The sequence below is a fragment of the Manis javanica genome, chromosome 16 (genome assembly GCF_040802235.1).
Source record: "Manis javanica isolate MJ-LG chromosome 16, MJ_LKY, whole genome shotgun sequence".
NCBI classification, from domain to species: Eukaryota; Metazoa; Chordata; class Mammalia; order Pholidota; family Manidae; genus Manis; species Manis javanica.
Genome location: NC_133171.1, coordinates 62,560,671 through 62,578,262, shown reverse-complemented (window position 1 = coordinate 62,578,262; position 17,592 = coordinate 62,560,671). Strand labels below are relative to the sequence as shown.

At 40.0% G+C, this 17,592-nt stretch overlaps 1 protein-coding gene across 3 annotated transcripts in view; it reads right to left on the bottom strand.

Annotated features, from left to right (window-relative positions):
• The window catches only part of PGBD1 (piggyBac transposable element derived 1), a 34,425-nt gene that overhangs the window by 3,159 nt on the left and 13,674 nt on the right, over positions 1-17,592 (bottom strand). For all 3 annotated transcript variants that reach the window (XM_073224267.1, XM_073224265.1, XM_073224266.1), the window contains 3 exons: positions 9,213-9,301; positions 7,755-7,887; positions 7,002-7,098 (listed from right to left, as the gene is read on the bottom strand). In XM_073224267.1, coding sequence (XP_073080368.1) covers positions 7,002-7,098; positions 7,755-7,887; positions 9,213-9,301 — 319 coding nt within the window. The remainder of the gene's footprint in view (positions 1-7,001; positions 7,099-7,754; positions 7,888-9,212; positions 9,302-17,592) is intronic.

The following is a 17,592-nucleotide window of genomic DNA, read 5'->3' as shown; positions in this document are numbered from 1 at the left end:
CTTCATCACGCTACATTGTAGTAGTCCTGTGTTGCCTCATCTGCTCGACCCTCAGGTGACTTATTGAAAGTAGGGTTTCTGTATTATATATGACTGGATATGAGGCATAAAATTCTTGCTCAATGAGGAGTGGAAGAAAAGAAGGATAATATGAAATGAAATGTAAGTTGGAACTTCTAAAGGTGCACCTGGAACACACTGTCTTTTCAACACAACTAACTCTTGGCCTCTTCTTACCAGTTCCTTGCTTGTTTTTCTAAACCCAATTCTTTATCCATAATCTGCCTAATTAATTTTAGCCTGAGACATCCTGAGAAAGTTTCAAATCCCTAAAAATCTGCTCCATGATAGAGGCAGACTTTGTTACTTTTCTGCCAACATCCCTTGCCCTCTTCCTCTTAATTAATCAGAAAACCAACTGTGTTTGGGGCAGCCATGTGTCCAGGTCCAGGCCATGAACTGATTGGTCTAAGCCAGTCATGATAATTCCATTCCCTTTTTCTAGACAGTCAGTTCTCCAGGATCTCTGGTAGCCAGGTGGTCATGAGACAGTTTTAGCTGGCAAGAAATAAGGGGAAGATGGAGGCTTCTGGGAAGGCTTTCGCTTTCTTGATACCCGGACAGACAGTGGTAGAGATGCCCTTCTACCTCCTTTCTGCTTTAAACAGACTTGGAGCTGCAGGAGCCACCTTGTGGTCATAGGTCTATAAACTAACACTAAGGATGGTACAAGTAGAGACTTAAGAACCTGGATCCTTGAAAATGAAAACTGAATGATGTCAAATGTTGGAGGGGATGAACCTTCCTTCATTCATTGACCTGGGAGTATAGATGGTACATTCTTTTTAGAAGTCAGTTTGTAGAATCTAAGCATTAGTAAGATTAGTAAGTTAGCATAAGCATAGCCATCTTAAGGGCCTAGAAGCCATTTTCTGAGTATGTGACTTAAAAAGAAAAAACTGGGCCTGAGGAAGGCCTTGAAAAACAAGTTAATCAATCATGAGCACAGACTGCAGTGACCTTTAGTCAGCCAACCTCAATCAGTTAATCATACATACCAAGCTTATCTTGCTAAACCCCAGGATGTGGCTTCGAGGCAAGATAAAACAAATTGTGTTATTAGGTTATGTAGCAACATCTGGAGTTGGATTTTCCATTCTGGAAGGAGGCTCTGTTATTGAAACAATACTTTTCTCTAAAATCACTCTCATTTTTATTAGAAGTAACCACGTTAAGAAAATAATTAACAGCTGGCTTGATTATTTGCACAAGTGCAGCAAGAAGAGCAATTGATTACACAGGCTCTTTTGAATATGCTTTGCTGGAACTTTTTGTAAGGAATTTCAGATTGAACTTTTAAAGGCCTCTTGAGGCCAGACAGCCAAGCCAGACTTGCCATCAGGCTTTGCCTGCAGTACCTGTAGATTTGGATGAATTTCTCTCTTCTCGAGGTCTCTGCACCTGCCAGGAAGTGACCTTCTTTACTCACCTGGTAAGGCTGCTGGGAACTCTGTAAGCAAGGTACCAGGCCAGTTCTTCTAAGGGGCTTTGTTGGCTTTATAAAGTCAATCTTAGTTCTTTAAAGTTGTTCACATCTGAGTCTATGCACATGTCTCTCAGGTATGACATTCCAGTTAAAGCCCTGGCAGTATAACCAGTGTTCTTAAGTAGTCTTCTCACAAGGAAAGCAGATTCTTATTGAACTCATGCAAATAAACATACTGCCATGGAATACAAAAACAGTCACTGAAAGTTTTTAAACTCTGGAGGGATCAGGTAGAGAGAAGGATGTTTCAATTCTGAAGTCATTTACTAAACTGTTGTCAGTTTAAGAGAACAAGGTTAAAACACTTTATCAGCAACATTTGAAACAAAAAGACAAAAAATTATTTTCTTTAGTTTATGTAAACTTATGTAACTAATACCTATTCTGCTCAAATCTAGTTCTTTACTAGTTTAGGAATAATAAAACTGACTATAAATGACAAAAGACTTACAAATGACAATGGTTAAAGATCTGATGAGAGCTTACTGTAAGACAGCTGACATAAGGAAATTCTGATATTTCTGTAATACAAAACATTCACTAACGAAGTTTAGCATCATTCTCTTTGACAGTGCTTTCCTGGTAGATATATATATATATATATCAGATAAATAAGCCAAATTAGTCAAATACTATCTCTAATGAGAAAAAAATCCTCTGACATGTTCCAGGGGCCCTCTGGAAAATATCAGAGTTAACTAGAGGTAGAAGCACTTTTTTGCATTTAATTCTATTAGAACTGTCTATCATTACACATTTATTATCTAGATACCCAGCACAGTAAATGAGATACCTTAAAAAGGTGGGGCAGCAGGGGAGACTGCTGCTGTCAGTTTTAAAAGACAATATATAGAAAGTCAAAATAATTCTAGGTTACCAAACATTCTTGAGAGAATGGTAGCAGATGGTAGATTTCTCTGCTTTCATCTTCAGGAAGGGAAAAAAAGCTACAATAAGAATTCACATTTAGCTGAAAGAACTGTCTAAACTCAAGGCAGAGTATAATATCACCAGGCATACAAGAGACCTGTTAGAGATACATACAAAGAATGAATATGGCTATAGTCAAATTCAACTTAAAAGTTTAAGCAGAATCTCAAATTTAAATGTCTCTTTCCTTCACACAGATATTCAGATATGACCAGAAATATGCTTTGAGATAAAAGAGATCAGGCATTTTACCTCTTCATTTAGGGACTGAGAAATGATGACCTTTGGCTTACAATCAATAGCTTACAAACAGTGAAAATAATAAGAACATAACTCAGCATAAGTGTCTAAGACCAGATACAAAAAAGCAGAGAAAGTGCTTAAGTCTACAGGTCTTCCCTGAAAGCTTCAAGAATGTTTTACTCTTTAATAGTAGATAGAGCTTTTAATAGAATTTGCATAGCAGCTTATAAGATCATTTGCATTAAAAAAATATGGAGTCCTCCATGTTTTTTAAAACATACAAACATATCCACAGCATATAAATTAAACAAGAAGACCTGGTGGTTCTCAAAAAAATCTATTACAACTTTTCTCAAAAGTGGTCACACGTTCGTCCATCTAAACCTTTACAGTGAAACCTGTTTTTCTGGGAGAAACATAATCTTGTCCAGATTCTACACAGTTTAATTTTTAAGAATAAATTTTGGTTTGTTAACTAAGTGCATTTAATCAGCTGAAAAAAGCTTTGTTACCATTCTGCTTAGGAGGATAAATTAAGAAAACAATCACTAACAACTTTAATCATTTGTTGGTTAGAGATTTTTCCACTTATAAAAATATATGGAATAATTCAATTTCTCATGCCATGCAATCGTTTTCAATAACAAAATATTTCAAAGGCAAATAAAGGTTACACAGTTGTTAACAAACTTTAGCTTTTAGTCTTTTTAATATTACGATTTCATTTTTTTTTAATATTCTGGCAACTCACTGAGACTTTAAGCATGAGAAACTGCTTTGATCTTTCAACATTAAGAGCAGACTAACAGTTAAAGAAAACTGTTTAACTGGAAACGAGATTCTAATTTTGCTGTGCACTTGATATCAAGACTCACTTTCTTTAATTTCACTAGGCACGACTATATCTGTAAGAATATAGTAATTTATTCTTCATTTGCCCCATGGTCCCAAGCACATAAGCCGGTGAGAATTATGCCTGGGCTTGCCTGCGGTTTTGACTGGGTTTATCTCACCTTATCTCTAAACATCCTGACCCTCCCCCCAAGCAACAGGCTGAGCGGATCTTCCACAACAAAAGGCACCACGCTGTTTTCTCTCTTTGTCTCTCTTTAAATAAATAGCTGTACTTTAGAACAAAGTTACTTTCTTTTATCACAAAACACATTCTTTAGCATGCAGAAGAGTTTTCATTCTTTATACTTTTTCTTATTAAAACATACATCTTTTAGCATAGAGAAATGTTTTCTTTATTACTTTAAGTAGTTTTAATTAGAACTTAAAACTATTAGAAACTTTAATTTCCAGTGAACACTGAGAAGTAGGATATTGTAAACTGTTAAACTAACATTCTTTAGATTGACAAATTTATGAACACATTTTAAAATTTCTGTAACCATGAGCTTTACAGCACAATCTCTCAGTAAACATAGAGCATATCTTCTTAACTTAGCAAAACTTTAAGGTTTTAAGTTACTACAGAGATTCTCAGAGTGTAGGTAGGTATACACACTGTAACACACAATTAAAAAGGTGTTCACTTGTCACACTCATTTAGTTCACTCATTCGTAACAACTATGCTAGATTACTTACAAGACCTTTACTGAATATTAGACAAAGCCAAGCCTTTAAGCATTTTATTCTTAAAAGATTTAGCAGATAACATGACTTAAATGACCTTAGGTAAACTTCGGCAGCTGATAACTACCAGGACATGCCCGCCTCAGGCAAACTCAAATTAGCATTAATGCTTAACACTTTTTATCAGGTTTTCTGGAAGTTTTAGAATACTCAATTTTCACAAGCGCTTGTCTTTAAATCAATTTCATTAATACCATCTGGAGGTAGAAAGATATATTCATTTACACACTTAGGGGGTTGTCTGAGTCTGTCTCATTGTCAGTATAACAATTATTAGGCACGTGAAAGACACAAAAAACAGAGACACACACAGATTAGACACACAGCGGCCGCTCCTTGTTTTCCTCAGATTTTCAATCAGAAACCGAAAGGAATCGGAGGGTTGATACTCTTGGCGCCCGAAAATCAACCCTATCTCATCAGATTCACCTTGCCCGAAAAACAGGTGAGAGGCCACCAGGCGTCCCTGGCCCTCCACTCTCCCCGAGGCGTCCCCCAGGGTTGCAGCCTGCGGTGCTCCAAGTACGTCTACCGACCGCAGTCTCAACCCCTTTACGGGATCGGGACGACTGCCAGACAGAGGGTACCCCTTTCAGAATTCTGACCGGTCTCACTGAAAATCAGAAGACAGAACACAGACAACTCAAGGCGCCACTAATCTTACCTCTTCCTCCAAGAGCGACTTCGGGAGTGAAGCGGGGTGAGCGCACGATCCCGGACGAGCCCCCAAATGTTGGATTCTCCCAGAGGAGGACGCCGCCCCAAATCACTCACGGAAGGTGTCTCTTGATGCAACAAGCAAGAGGAATTTATTCAGGAACCAGCTAGCTGGGGTCCAAGTGTCAGCCCGATGCAGCGGGTTTCAACAAGGACCCCGAGCACTCAAAGCCAGGGGTTTATATAGCATGTTCGAAGAAAGAGAGAGAGAAAAAAAGTATCTTTCCACAAGCACATAACAGTGTTTTTCCACAAGCACATAACTTTTCGGCTGGCGCCACATCCTGGGGTTTAGCAAGATAAGCTTGGTATGTATGATTAACTGATTGAGGTTGGCTGACTAAAGGTCAGTGCAGTCGGTGCTCATGATTGATTAACTTGTTTTTCAAGGCCTTACTCAGGCCCAGTTTTTTCTTTTTAAGTCACATACTCAGAAAATGGCTTCTAGGCCCTTAAGATGGCTATGCTTATGCTAACTTACTAATCTTACTAATGCTTAGATTCTACAAGTTTAGCAGTGTTTGAATTAAATTTAGTAAAAACACATCCTATGACTCAGCAATTCTGTTCCTAGGTAGTTATCCCAAAGAGCTTTTCACACAGCAGGCATGTCTGGGGATGTCACTATTGCACTGTTTATGTTGGTGGGGCAATCTGGGTGGCCATCTCCAGGGAGGCTGATAGGCAAACCATAAAGGTGTATAGCACAGAGTACGATGCAGCAGTTATAAATAAAGGAATAAATGTATACAGATAGGTCTTAAGATGTTACATTGAGTGATAAAATAACAGAACAATATTTATTCATAATACTACTTAAATAATTTAAAACACATGCACATAAAACAGAAGTACATATTTACACACATACATGCTAACAATGCACACACATTAAACTCAATATGGTAAAAGAAGGAAACGGGAGTAATGGGAAAAAGAGCTAAGGGTACGTGTGCATATGTGTGTGTTTGTGCGTGGCTGAGCAGGGAGTAAAGGTACATAAGTCATGGTTTCAGTTATCTGAGGCTGAATGTACCCAACAAGCACACTAGCAGATTTATGTTCTCCCATTTTAACTCTGAATTAAGACACAGAACATTATTTCTCTTTGTTTGGTGGGGCTTGGCTCAGATGAACTTGATAAAAAATTTTACTTCTCTTTTTGAGCTTCAAGACACTCCTATTTTAACTGAGATTTAGCAAACCGTTTCCGGAGGATGAACAAATGACGATCAGGAGAATCTCCACACTCCACCCTGCTCTTCAGTCTAATTACCCCCTGTTGTTTCCTTTTTCCTCTTTTCTTGTCTCTTAAGGAGTTAATGGCCTCATGAGAAGCCAACCCTCTGCTTGCGACCTGGCTCCTCCCTTTCTGCTTTGGGAGTATCTCAGCCACACATTCACTCATTCCACAACCAATACTTACTCAGCACCTACCACCATCTTTAATTTCTCTTCTTCATCAGCTACTTTTCTTTTTGATTCTTGTTCAGAATTCCCCTACTGGTGATTGAAAATACCTTTCTTGTCCCCCCAAGTCCTCTTCCAGCTCTGCTGACGTTCTTCTCTTACCCATCAGTAGCCCTCATTATCGTCTAAATTCTCTACCTTCTCTTATTCTGCCTTTTCTGGCTTCTCTATATCTCGTTCCACAAAAGGGAGCCCAGAAGGGAAATCAGGCAGGGAAGACTGAGTCAGGATAGGATTCCTGGAGGCAACTGTGCACCAACTGAAGGTTTTACATAATGATTGTATACTAACAGGTCACCTTCTTGGAATGGAGCCTCCTTTGATCACAGAAGTAGAGTGGTACCCTTCTTGTATTATTCCGGGGAAGCAGCTTTTGACCAGTTGGTTTCTCTGGTTCTGTTTCAATTTCTTCTGACATCTGCAGGATTTGTTCCACTTAGGATCACAGACACTTACCTGTTGGGTATTCCTGAGGCCTCAGAACCTTGTTCCATTTCTTCAGAAGTTTCTTGCTTTGCATTAAACAATCCATCTTTAGTTACAACTTCTTCAGCTAAAATAATACATTAATAATTTAAATGTCATCTGTTGCCTGAATTTAGAAAAAATAATCTCCAGGGTAGGGAATAGGATGTTCCAAATTAAAACAATCACTCAATCAACAGGTGTCCCAGAAGTGCAATCAAAGCAGTCCTACAAAATGTGACACAGTATGGAAAGAGAGTAAGGAAGGTCAATTAGCTAAGTTAGGAAAAGGTCTTACAGGGCAAAGCATACATAAAGAAAAGTATACATGGTAATAATGTCTTTGAGAGTGAAAAGAACTTCCTTTGACACAAGGAAGAAGGGATTAGGCAGAGGAGTTCATGGGGCTTCCAGATGTGAAGGGATGTCTGAGGATGACAATTACATTGGACCCTTGATAGGGAAGAAAAAGGGGAGCAAAGGATGAGTTGTTGAGGGATTCAGGAAATATAGGAATGGTCACAGAAGATAGTAAAAATCAATAAGCCAAGTGATTACCAACAGAAGAAGATAATGGGATTGGGAGGGATGCAGATAGGAGCTGAAAGAAGTCTAGAAGCAGAGGGTAGAAGCAGAAGGGAGGGTGATAATCTGTAGGAAATGTGGGTTCACAAGGGACAAATCAGGGTTAATGATGGAAAAAGATGAGCACAGACAGGGGACAAACCAGAGGCTGGTCCTTACTCATCAGATTGAAGTCTGTAACCTTCTCCTGAGCTGAGTTGCCACAATAGTTCCTCTGAGCCACACTACTCAGAGGTGGCCACTCCCCTGGGACAAGGACCTGGGTTGCTGCTGCTTCAGTCTTCACTGATGTCTAAAAAGGCAGAAAATGGCCTCTCAGTCTTCACTATGGTAAGGAAAAGGGGTCCAGTTGGATACCACTTTGTAGACCAGCAGTACCAAAGCCTCAGTAGGGACATGCTCTCTCTGAAGGTCTAGGTCCTTCTTATAAGGACACCATTTAGGGCCCATCCTAACCTAGGTTCTAACTTGGACCTCATCTTAATTTGATTGTATCTACAGAGACTCTAGTTCCAAATCAGATCACATTCATAGGTGGCTGGGGTTAGAACTTCAACATATCTTTTGGGGGAGAATGATTCATCTCACAACACCATCTTAGCCCTACTTCAATTAAGGTCATCTCTCTCTCTGTTTCTGCTCTTCTTTTATTTGATTCAACACTCATTTTCATTCTACTGTCCACCCACACTCTCATTTTCCCATACTTCTTATCTTCTTATTCCTCCTTAAGTCAAATTTATTGATTATACATCAAGGCAAACATTTAACTATTTTGTTATTTCTTCTGGTATAATCATGTCCAAACATTTGCATTTTGAAATACACACTACTTTTTTTTATAAGTTACTTTTTATTTGTTTCTCCATTATATTACATTCTAAATAATTATAGTGATTTTAAAAATATGTACAGTAAGTTTTATTTTCTATAAATTTCTTTTCAGGAGGGTAAAAGATTTGTTAACAACAGGAGGCTCTGTTCTTAACAAAGGAGGGCCTGAGAGGACTAAGAACCAATTAGAAGCCACAGGAAAGGACTGAGAAAGAGGGGAACTCCATGAAGACTGTCTTGAGAGAACTGATTTAACAGCAGAGTTTGTAGATGGGAGGCTTAATTGTTTTTTAACTAAATGACTAGGAAACTGATTGAACCACTGAGAGAATTAAAAAAAAAGAATCCATTTTGTGAAGAAGATGTAAAATTTCATCTTGGATACACAGAATTTCCATGACCATCACAAATAATAACTGGGTATGTGCAAAACACTGGGAATACCAATGAGTGTGGGGAAGAGTCTTGGTTCTTAGGCTGAGGAGAGAAATCCATGGCCCCCAAACAAAAAACACTCATTAAGCATCAAATGAGAGGAGGCACTTTCTGAAACCAAGGCTTGCTCTCTGCCTTGCTCTCACACCTTGAGATTTGGACATTTCTCCTAAACATGCTACAGAATGAGGCAAAAGTATGTATTCAATGAGCTCCTTGGATGAGGCAGAGGGTCTGTGCTACCTGAAAGGTACTCAGGGGTGAGGAGTATGAGCCAAGAGAGTAAGGAAGGTGGCCAGGGAGGAGGACTGCTACTGAAGTTCCCATAAGCCTGGGCACCCTGCTTACCTGGGAGCTGGCTGAATTAGACTCAGGTACTTCTATCTTGTCTCTGGGATTTTCTTCCTGGAGGGGGGCTGTTCCCTGAGAAGCAGGCCCTATGGAGGGAGGAGACAAAAGTCCTGAGTGAGACACAGTCTTAAGGAGTGCCCATTGTGGGGCACTGTCACAGCCCCCCAATCCTCTTATGCTTGTTAAACATCCAGGAACTGAGATACAGATCTCACTAAGACAGAGCATCACAGCTGTTTTCACTCTTTTGAGAATTCTGCAATTCTAAAACTTCAGGGTCACACCCACAAAACTGAGTGGTGTTTATGAACTCATAAGGTGCTTTACAGTTATGCAATTTCACACACATAAAGCCAATTTAAAAATCACAGATGAAAATAAAGAGAGGAGAGGAAGAAGCTGGTTATGAAGGATTAACCAGAGAACACATAAATGAAGTGGCAAAAAGAGACAAGGCAAAGGGGAAACAGGAAAGCAGAAAAAGATGAAAAGAGAGGAAATAAAGATATAAATAAATAAAAAGAGCTATTAAATAATGCAGGAGGCTATGCATGTGTGGGAGCAAGAGGGCATCAGGGAAATCTCTGAACCTTCAGTTTTGCTGTGAAACTAAAACTTCTCTAAAAAATAGTCATACATGATAGTCATGAGCTAGAAGACCTTGTGAGGTTCTGCCAGGTTGGAAGCTGCTGATCCCAAAGGAACCAACAAAAATCAAACCATCATGGGGACTGTGATGTCAGGCACTGTGCTGTCAAGTAAGAGTATTTCTAATACTCACATCAACCCTAAGAATCTAAATCATCTCCATTTATCCTAGGAAAATTCAGAGCTCAGAACTAAGCAAAGCATGTAGAAGTCAGAGAGATACTTGTTGAATGACTGCCTAACTGAATGACCAGTTACATAACCTGCACCAGGTCACACTGCGGGCAGGGGGCAGAGCTGGGACTCTGAAGGACTCTCTAAGTCCTTCCTCTCTGCTATGACTTTTCTTTCTGGTCTCTGTTCCTCCTGTTCTGCAGCTTCTTTCAGTTGCAGGACACCAGGAATAGGGGATAATGTGTGCTGCAAGCGGCTCCCCAAGCCTCCAGTTTACACTGCCTTTCAGCCATTGGGCTCTCTAGTTCCTCCTGGTTTCTCTCAGGCATACAGGCTTAGCTCTGGCTGGCTTAGTATAGAAAGTGAAGAATTCCAGTTCCAAGCCTACTGGCCTCCAGCAAAGCACAGGCCTGCTTTTGAAACACACAGAATGAAAAGTCAGGGATCACACCACTCAGATGCCAAACTACTGTATATCACAACGTGAAACACTGTGCCACTATCTCCTCCTCCTAAAATTGCTCTAATGCCTAAGCATCTAAAATTCCAGATAATAAAAAATTGCATCCCTTGGAAAATGGGAAGGGCAATTTTGCAAACCACCTTCAGCTAAGAAGCACTAGAAATACTACAAATCAGAGCTAGTGTCTGATGAGACTCTGGGTTAATTTTTTTTATAGTATCATGTAATCAACAATTACATGAAGAACATTATGTTTATTAGGCTCCCCCATTCACCAAGACCCCCACACAAACCCCATTACAATCACTGTTCATCAGCGTAGTAAGATGTGTAGATTCACTACTTGTCTTCTCTGTGTTGCACAGCCCTCCCGGTGCCCCCCCCCATTACACATGCTAATCGTACTACACCCTTTTTCCCCACCCTTATCCATCCCTTCCCACCCATCCTCCTTAGTTCATTTCCCTTTGGTAACTGTTAGTCCATTCTTGAGTTCTGTGATTGTGCTGCTGTTTTTTTCCTTCAGTTTTTCTTTGTTCTTATAGTCCACATATGAGTGAAATCATTTGGTACTTGTCTCTCTCCACCTGGCTTATTTCACTGAGCATAATACCCCACAATAGCTCCATTCATGTTGTTGCAAATGGTAGTATTTGTTTTCTTCTTATGGCTGAATAATATTCCATTGTGTATATGTACAACATCTTCTTTATCCATTCATCTACTGATGGACATTTAGGTTGCTTCCATTTCTTGGCTATTGTAAATAGTGCTGCTATAAACATAGGGGCGTGTCTTTTTCAAACTGGGCTGCTGCATTCTTAGGGTAAATTCCTAGAAGTGGAATTCCTGGGTCAAACGGTATTTCTATTTGAGCATTTTGAGGAATCTCCATACTGCTTTCCACAATGGTTGAACTAATTTACATTCCAACCAGCAGTGTAGGAGGGTTCCTTTTTCTCCACAACCTCGCCAACATTTGTTGTTGTTTGTCTTTTGGATGTTGGCCATCCTTACTGTTGTGAGGTGATATCTCATTGTGGTTTTAATTTGCATTTCTCTGATGATTAGCGATGTGGAGCATCTCTTCATGTGTCTGTTGGCCATTTGAATTTCTTTAGAGAACAGTCTATTCAGCTCCTCTGCCCATTTTTTAATTGGATTGTTTGCTTTTTGTTTGTTGAGGTGAGTGAGCTCTTTATATATTTTGGATATCAGCCCTTTATCAGATCTGTCATTTATGAATATATTCTCCCATACTGTAGGGTACCTTTTTGTTCTATTGATGGTGTCCTTTGCTGTACAGAAGATTTTCAGCTTGATATAGTCCCACTTGTTCATTTTTGCTTTTGTTTCCTTTGCTCAGGGAGATATGTTCATGAAGAAGTCGCTCATGTTTATGTCTAAGAGATTTTTGCCTATGTTTTTTTCTAAGAGTTTTATGGTTTCATGACTTACATTCAGGTCTTTGATCCATTTTGAATTTACTTTTGTGTATGGCATTAGACAGTGATCCAGTTTCATTCTCTTACATGTAGCTGTCCAGTTTTGCAAGCACCATCTATTGAAGAGACTGTCATTTCTCCATTGTATGTCCATGGCTCCTTTATTGTATATTAATTGACCATATATGTTTGGGTTAATGTCTGGAGTCTATTTTCTATTTCACTGGTCTGTGGGTCTATTCTTGTGCCAGTACCAAATTGTCTTGATTACTGTGGCTTTGTAGTAGAGCTTGAAGTTGGGGAGCAAGGTCCCCCCCAATTTATTCTTCCTCCTTAGGATTGCTTTTGACTATTCGGGGTCTTTGGTGGTTCCATATGAATTTTAGAACTATTTGTTACAGTTTGTTGAAGAATGCTGTTGGTAATTTGATAGGGATTGCATCAAATCTGTATGCTGCTTTAGGCAGGATGGCCATTTTGACGATATTAATTCTTTCTAAACCAGACCATGGGATGAGTTTCCATTTGTTAGTGTCCTCTTTAATATCTCTTAAGAGTGTCTTATAGTTTTCAGGGTATAGGTCTTTCACTTCCTTGGTTAGGTTTATTCCTAGGCACTTTTTTTAAATGCTATTGTGAATGGAATTGTTTTCCTGATTTCTCTTTCTATTAGTTCATTGTTAGTGTATAGGAAAGCCACAGATTTCTGTGTATTAATTTTGGATCCTGCAACTTTGCTGAATTCCAGTATTAGTTCTAGTAGTTTTGGATTGGAGTCTTTAGGGTTTTTTATGTACAATATCATGTCATCTGCAAAAAGTGACAGTTTTAACTTCTTCTTTACCAATCTGGCTTCCTTGTATTTCTTTATTTTGTCTAATTGCCGTGACTAGGACCTCCAGTACTATGTTGAATAACAACAGTGGGGAGAGTGGGCATCCCTGTCTTGTTCCCGATCTCAGAGGAAAAGTTTTCAGCTTCTCACTATCCAGTATGGTGTTAGCTGTGGGTTTATCATATATGGCCATTATTATGTTGAGGTACCTGCCCTCTATATCCATTTTTTTGACAGTTTTTATCATGAATGGATGTTGAATTTTGTCAAATGGTTTTTCAGCATGTATGGAGATGATCATGTGGTTTCTGTCCTTCTTTTTATTTATATAGTGGATGATGTTGATGGATTTTCGAATGTTGTACCATCCTGGCATCCCTGGGATGAATCCCACTTGGTCATGGTGTATGATCCTTTTGATGTATTTTTGAATTCGGTTTGCTAATATTTTGTTGAGTATTTTTGCATCTACATTCATCAGGGATATTGGTCTGTAATTTTCTTTTTTGTTGGGGTCTTTACCTGCTTTTTGGTATTAGGGTAATGTTGGCTTCATAGAATGAGTTTGGGAGTATTCCCTCCTCTTCTATTTTTTGGAAAACTTTAAGAAGAATGGGTGTTATATCTTCTCTGTGTATTTGATAAAATTCTGAAGTAAATCGAACTGGTCCAGGGGTTCTTGGGTAGTTTTTAAATACCAACTCAATTTCTTTGCTGGTTATTGATTTGTTTAGATTTTCTGTTTCTTCCTTGGTCAGTCTTGGAAGGTTGTATTTTTCTAGGAAGTTGTCCATTTCTTCTAGGTATCCAGTTTGTTAGCATATAAGTTTTCATAGTATTCTCTAATAATTCTTTGCATTTCTGTGGGGTCCATCATGATTTTTTCTTTCTTGTTTCTGATTCTGTTGTGTGTTGATTCTCTTTTTCTCTTAATAAGTCTAGCTAGAGGCTTACCTATTTTGTTTATTTTCTCAAAGAACCAGCTCTTGGTTTCACTGATTTTTTCTATTGTTTTATTCTTCTCAGTTTTATTTATTTCTTCTCTGATCTTTATTATGTCCCTCCTTCTGCTGACTTTAGGCCTCATTTGTTCTTCTTTTTCCAATTTCGATAATTGATGTTATCTATTCATTTGGAATTGTTAGACTATTCATTTGGAATTGTTCTTCCTTCTTTAAATATACCTAGATTGCTATATACTTTCCTCTTAAGACTGCTTTTGTTGCGTCCCACAGAAGTTGGGGCTTTGTGTTGTTGTTGTCATTTGTTTCCATATATTGATTGATCTCTATTTCAATTTGGTCATTGATCCACTGATTATTTAGAAACATGTTGTTAAACCTCCATATTTTTGAACCTTTTTGCTTTCTTTCTACAATTTAGTTCAAGTTTTATACCTTTGTGGTCTGAAAAGTTGGTTGGTAAAATTTCAATCTTTTTGAATTTACTGAGGCTCTTTTTGTGGCCTACTATGTGGTCTATTCTGGAGAATGTTCCATGTGTACTTGAGAAGAATATGTATCCTGTTGCTTTTGGATGTAGAGTTCTATTAATGTATATTAGGTCCATCTGTTCTCGTGTGTTGTTCAGTGCCTCTGTGTCCTTACTTATTTTCTGTCTGGTGGATCTATCCTTTGGAGTGAGTAGTGTGTTGACATCTCCTAAAATGAGTGACTTGCATTCTATTTCCTCCTTTAATTCTGTTAGTACTTGTTTCACATATGCTGGTGCTCCTGTGTTGGGTGCATATATATTTATAATGGTTATATCCTCTTGGACTTACCCCTTTATCATTATGTAATATCCTTCTCTCTCTCTCTCTCTAGTTACTTTCTTTGTTTTGAAGTCTATTTTGTCTGATACTAGTACTGCAACAGCTGCTTTTTTCTCCTTGTTCTTTGCATGAAATATCTTTTTCCATACCTTGGCTTTTAGTCCATTTATATTTTGGGTTTGAGGTGAATCTCTTGTAAGCAGCAAATGGATGGGTCTCGCTTTGTTTTCCATTCTATTACTCTGTGTCTTTTGATTGGTGCATTCAGTCCATTTACATTTAGGGTGTTTATTGAAAGATATGTACTTATTGCCATTGCAGGCTTTAGATTCGTGGTTACCAAAGGTTCAAGGTTAGCTTCTTTAATATCTTCCTGTCTAACTTAACTTGCTTATTGAGCTGTTATAAACACTGTCTGATTATTCTTATTTCCCTCCCTTCTTATTCCTCCTCCTCCATTCTTTATATGTTGGGTGCTTTATTCAGTGCTCTTTTGTGTTTTCTTTGACTGCTTTTGTGAGTAATTGATTTTATTTTTTGCCTTTAGTTAGTATTTGGTTGGTCTGCTTTCTTTGCTGTGATTTTATTTTCTCTGGTGACATCTATTTAGCCTTAGGAGTGCTCCCATCTAGAGCAGTACCCTGTAAAGGTGGTTTGTGGGAGGCAAATTCTCTCAACTTTTGCTTGTCTCTGAATTGTTTAATCCCTCCTTCATATTTAAATGATAATCATGCTGGATATAGTATTCTTGGTTCAAGGCCTTTCTGTTTCATTGCATTAAATATATTATGCCATTCTCTTCTGGCCTGTAAGGTTTCTGTTGAGATGTCTGATGATAGCCTGATGGGTTTTCCTTTGTAGGTGACCTTTTTCTTCTTTCTAGCTGCCTTTACAATTGTGTCCTTGTCCCTGAGCTTTGCCATTTTAATTATTTTGCGTCTTGGTGTTCTCCTCTTTGGGTCCCTTCTTTTGGGAGTTCTGTGTGCTTCCGTGGTCTGAGCAACTATTTCCTCCCCCAGTTTGAGGAAGTTCTCAGCAATTATTTCTTCAGATACACTTTTTATCCCTTTTTCTCTCTCTTCTTCTTCTGGTACCCCTAAAATGTGGATATTGCTCCTTTTGGATTGGTCACACAGTTCTCTTAATGTTGTTTCAATCCTGGAGATCCTTTTATCTCTCTCTGTGTCAGCTTCTATGTGTTCCTATTCTCTGGTTTCTAGTCCATCAATGGCCTCTTGCATCTCATCCATTCCACTTTTAAATCCTTCCAGAGATTGTTTTATTTCTGTATTCTCCCTCCTTAGCTCTTGCATATTTCTCTGCAAGTCCATCAGCATGGTTATGACCTTACTTTTAAATTGTTTTTCAGGAAGATTGGTTAGGTCTATCTCCCCAGATTCCTTTTCAGGGGAGACTGTCTGGGTTAATCTGGTCTATCAAATTCTTCTGCCTTTTCATGGTGATAGAGATAGTTGTGGGTAGTTTGCACCTGTCAGCTGGGAGAACATCTATTCTTGCTAGTTTGTGGCTTCCTCTCCTGGGAGAATGGCAACCTCTAGTGGCTTGTGCTGGGCAGCTGCGTGCAGATGAGGTCTCATTGTTACCCGGCCGCTGTGAAGGAAGCTACGTACGCGGTTGCTGTGGGTGTGGCCTCTGCCGCTATGGCGGACCCATGCCGAGGGGGAATGGGTGGGAGGCTGTTTATCACTGTGAGGGGCCTCGGAGCTGCTCTGCCTCCCAGGGGGTTAGGGCGCCTAGAGTTCCCTGGGATTCCCAGCTGCTGAGCTGATTGTGCCGGGACGCCTCCGTCCAGCTGTGGGGACCCTGTCCCTTTAAGACTTCCAAAGGGCACTCGCTTTTCTTTGTCCCTGGGGTGCTGGCTGCAGGGACCCACTCGCAGGTTTCACTGTCCCGTTTCCCTATCATCCAGCACACCACACACTGTGTGTCCGTGCTCCAGTGCAGATGGCTAGGGCTGGGTGTTTAGCAGTCCTGGGCTCCCTCTCCCTCCCCGCTCTGACTCCTCTCCTCCCACCAGGGTGGTGGGGTGAGGGGCACTCAGGTCCCACTGGGCCACGGCTTGTATCTTACCCCCTTCATGAGGCACTGGGTTCTCACAGGTGTAGATGTAGTCTGGCTGTTGTCCTGTGTCTTCTGGTCTTTCTTTTAGGAATAGTTGTATTTGTTGTATTTTCAAAAATATATATGTTTTTGGGAGGAGATTTCTGCTACTCTACTCACACCACCATCTTCCTCTGGGTTAATTTTTGTATTCAAGGTTCATACCTGAATACTGACTACAGGGAGAAAAGCTGTGCCTTCGGATATTCTCAGAGGAGCCTGAGTTCCCTCCTTTTAAGCACAGTTTGGGGATGGGGAAAGCTGGGTGGGGAGGGAAGGTAAGGATGACTTTCTGGAAGAGAGCTATGAAATGTCTGAATATGAGGCATATGTTGCCTGACAATGAGATCACAGGCAGAGTTGAAAGGCAGAGAACAGAACATGGGCCAAAGAGTTAAAGGCCAAAAAGTAGTCATATGCGACACCTGAAGGAATGAGAAGACCTAAACTCAGCAGGAACCAAAACAAGCATCAGCATCAAATATTAATTATGCAACTGAAGGGGCACTGTTCTTGCACAGGAACACACCTGGCATGTCTTCCATCCCCCTTCAGTGCACTAGGATATCCCGAGGGCCATTCTGCCCACAGCAGCTCAGGAGATTATCCCAGAGACTGCTCCCAGTGTGTGGTTAGATGGCACAGGCAGCAGAAGCTGGAGCCAGGTCCAGAAGGCACAAAGGGGTACCATTCTCATAGAAGAACACACCCAGCACAGCTGCAAACCCCTGCAGTGTGCTAGGCTATCCCAAGGGCTGCCCTGCCCACAGCAGATCAGCAGACTATCCCAGGGACTGCTCCCAGTGTGCGGGTAGACAGCACAGGCAGTGGAAGCTGGAGCAAGGTCTGGAAGGCATGTAGGGGCACCATTCTTGAAGGAGAACACACCAGGAATGGCTCCAACCCCCAGTGTGCTA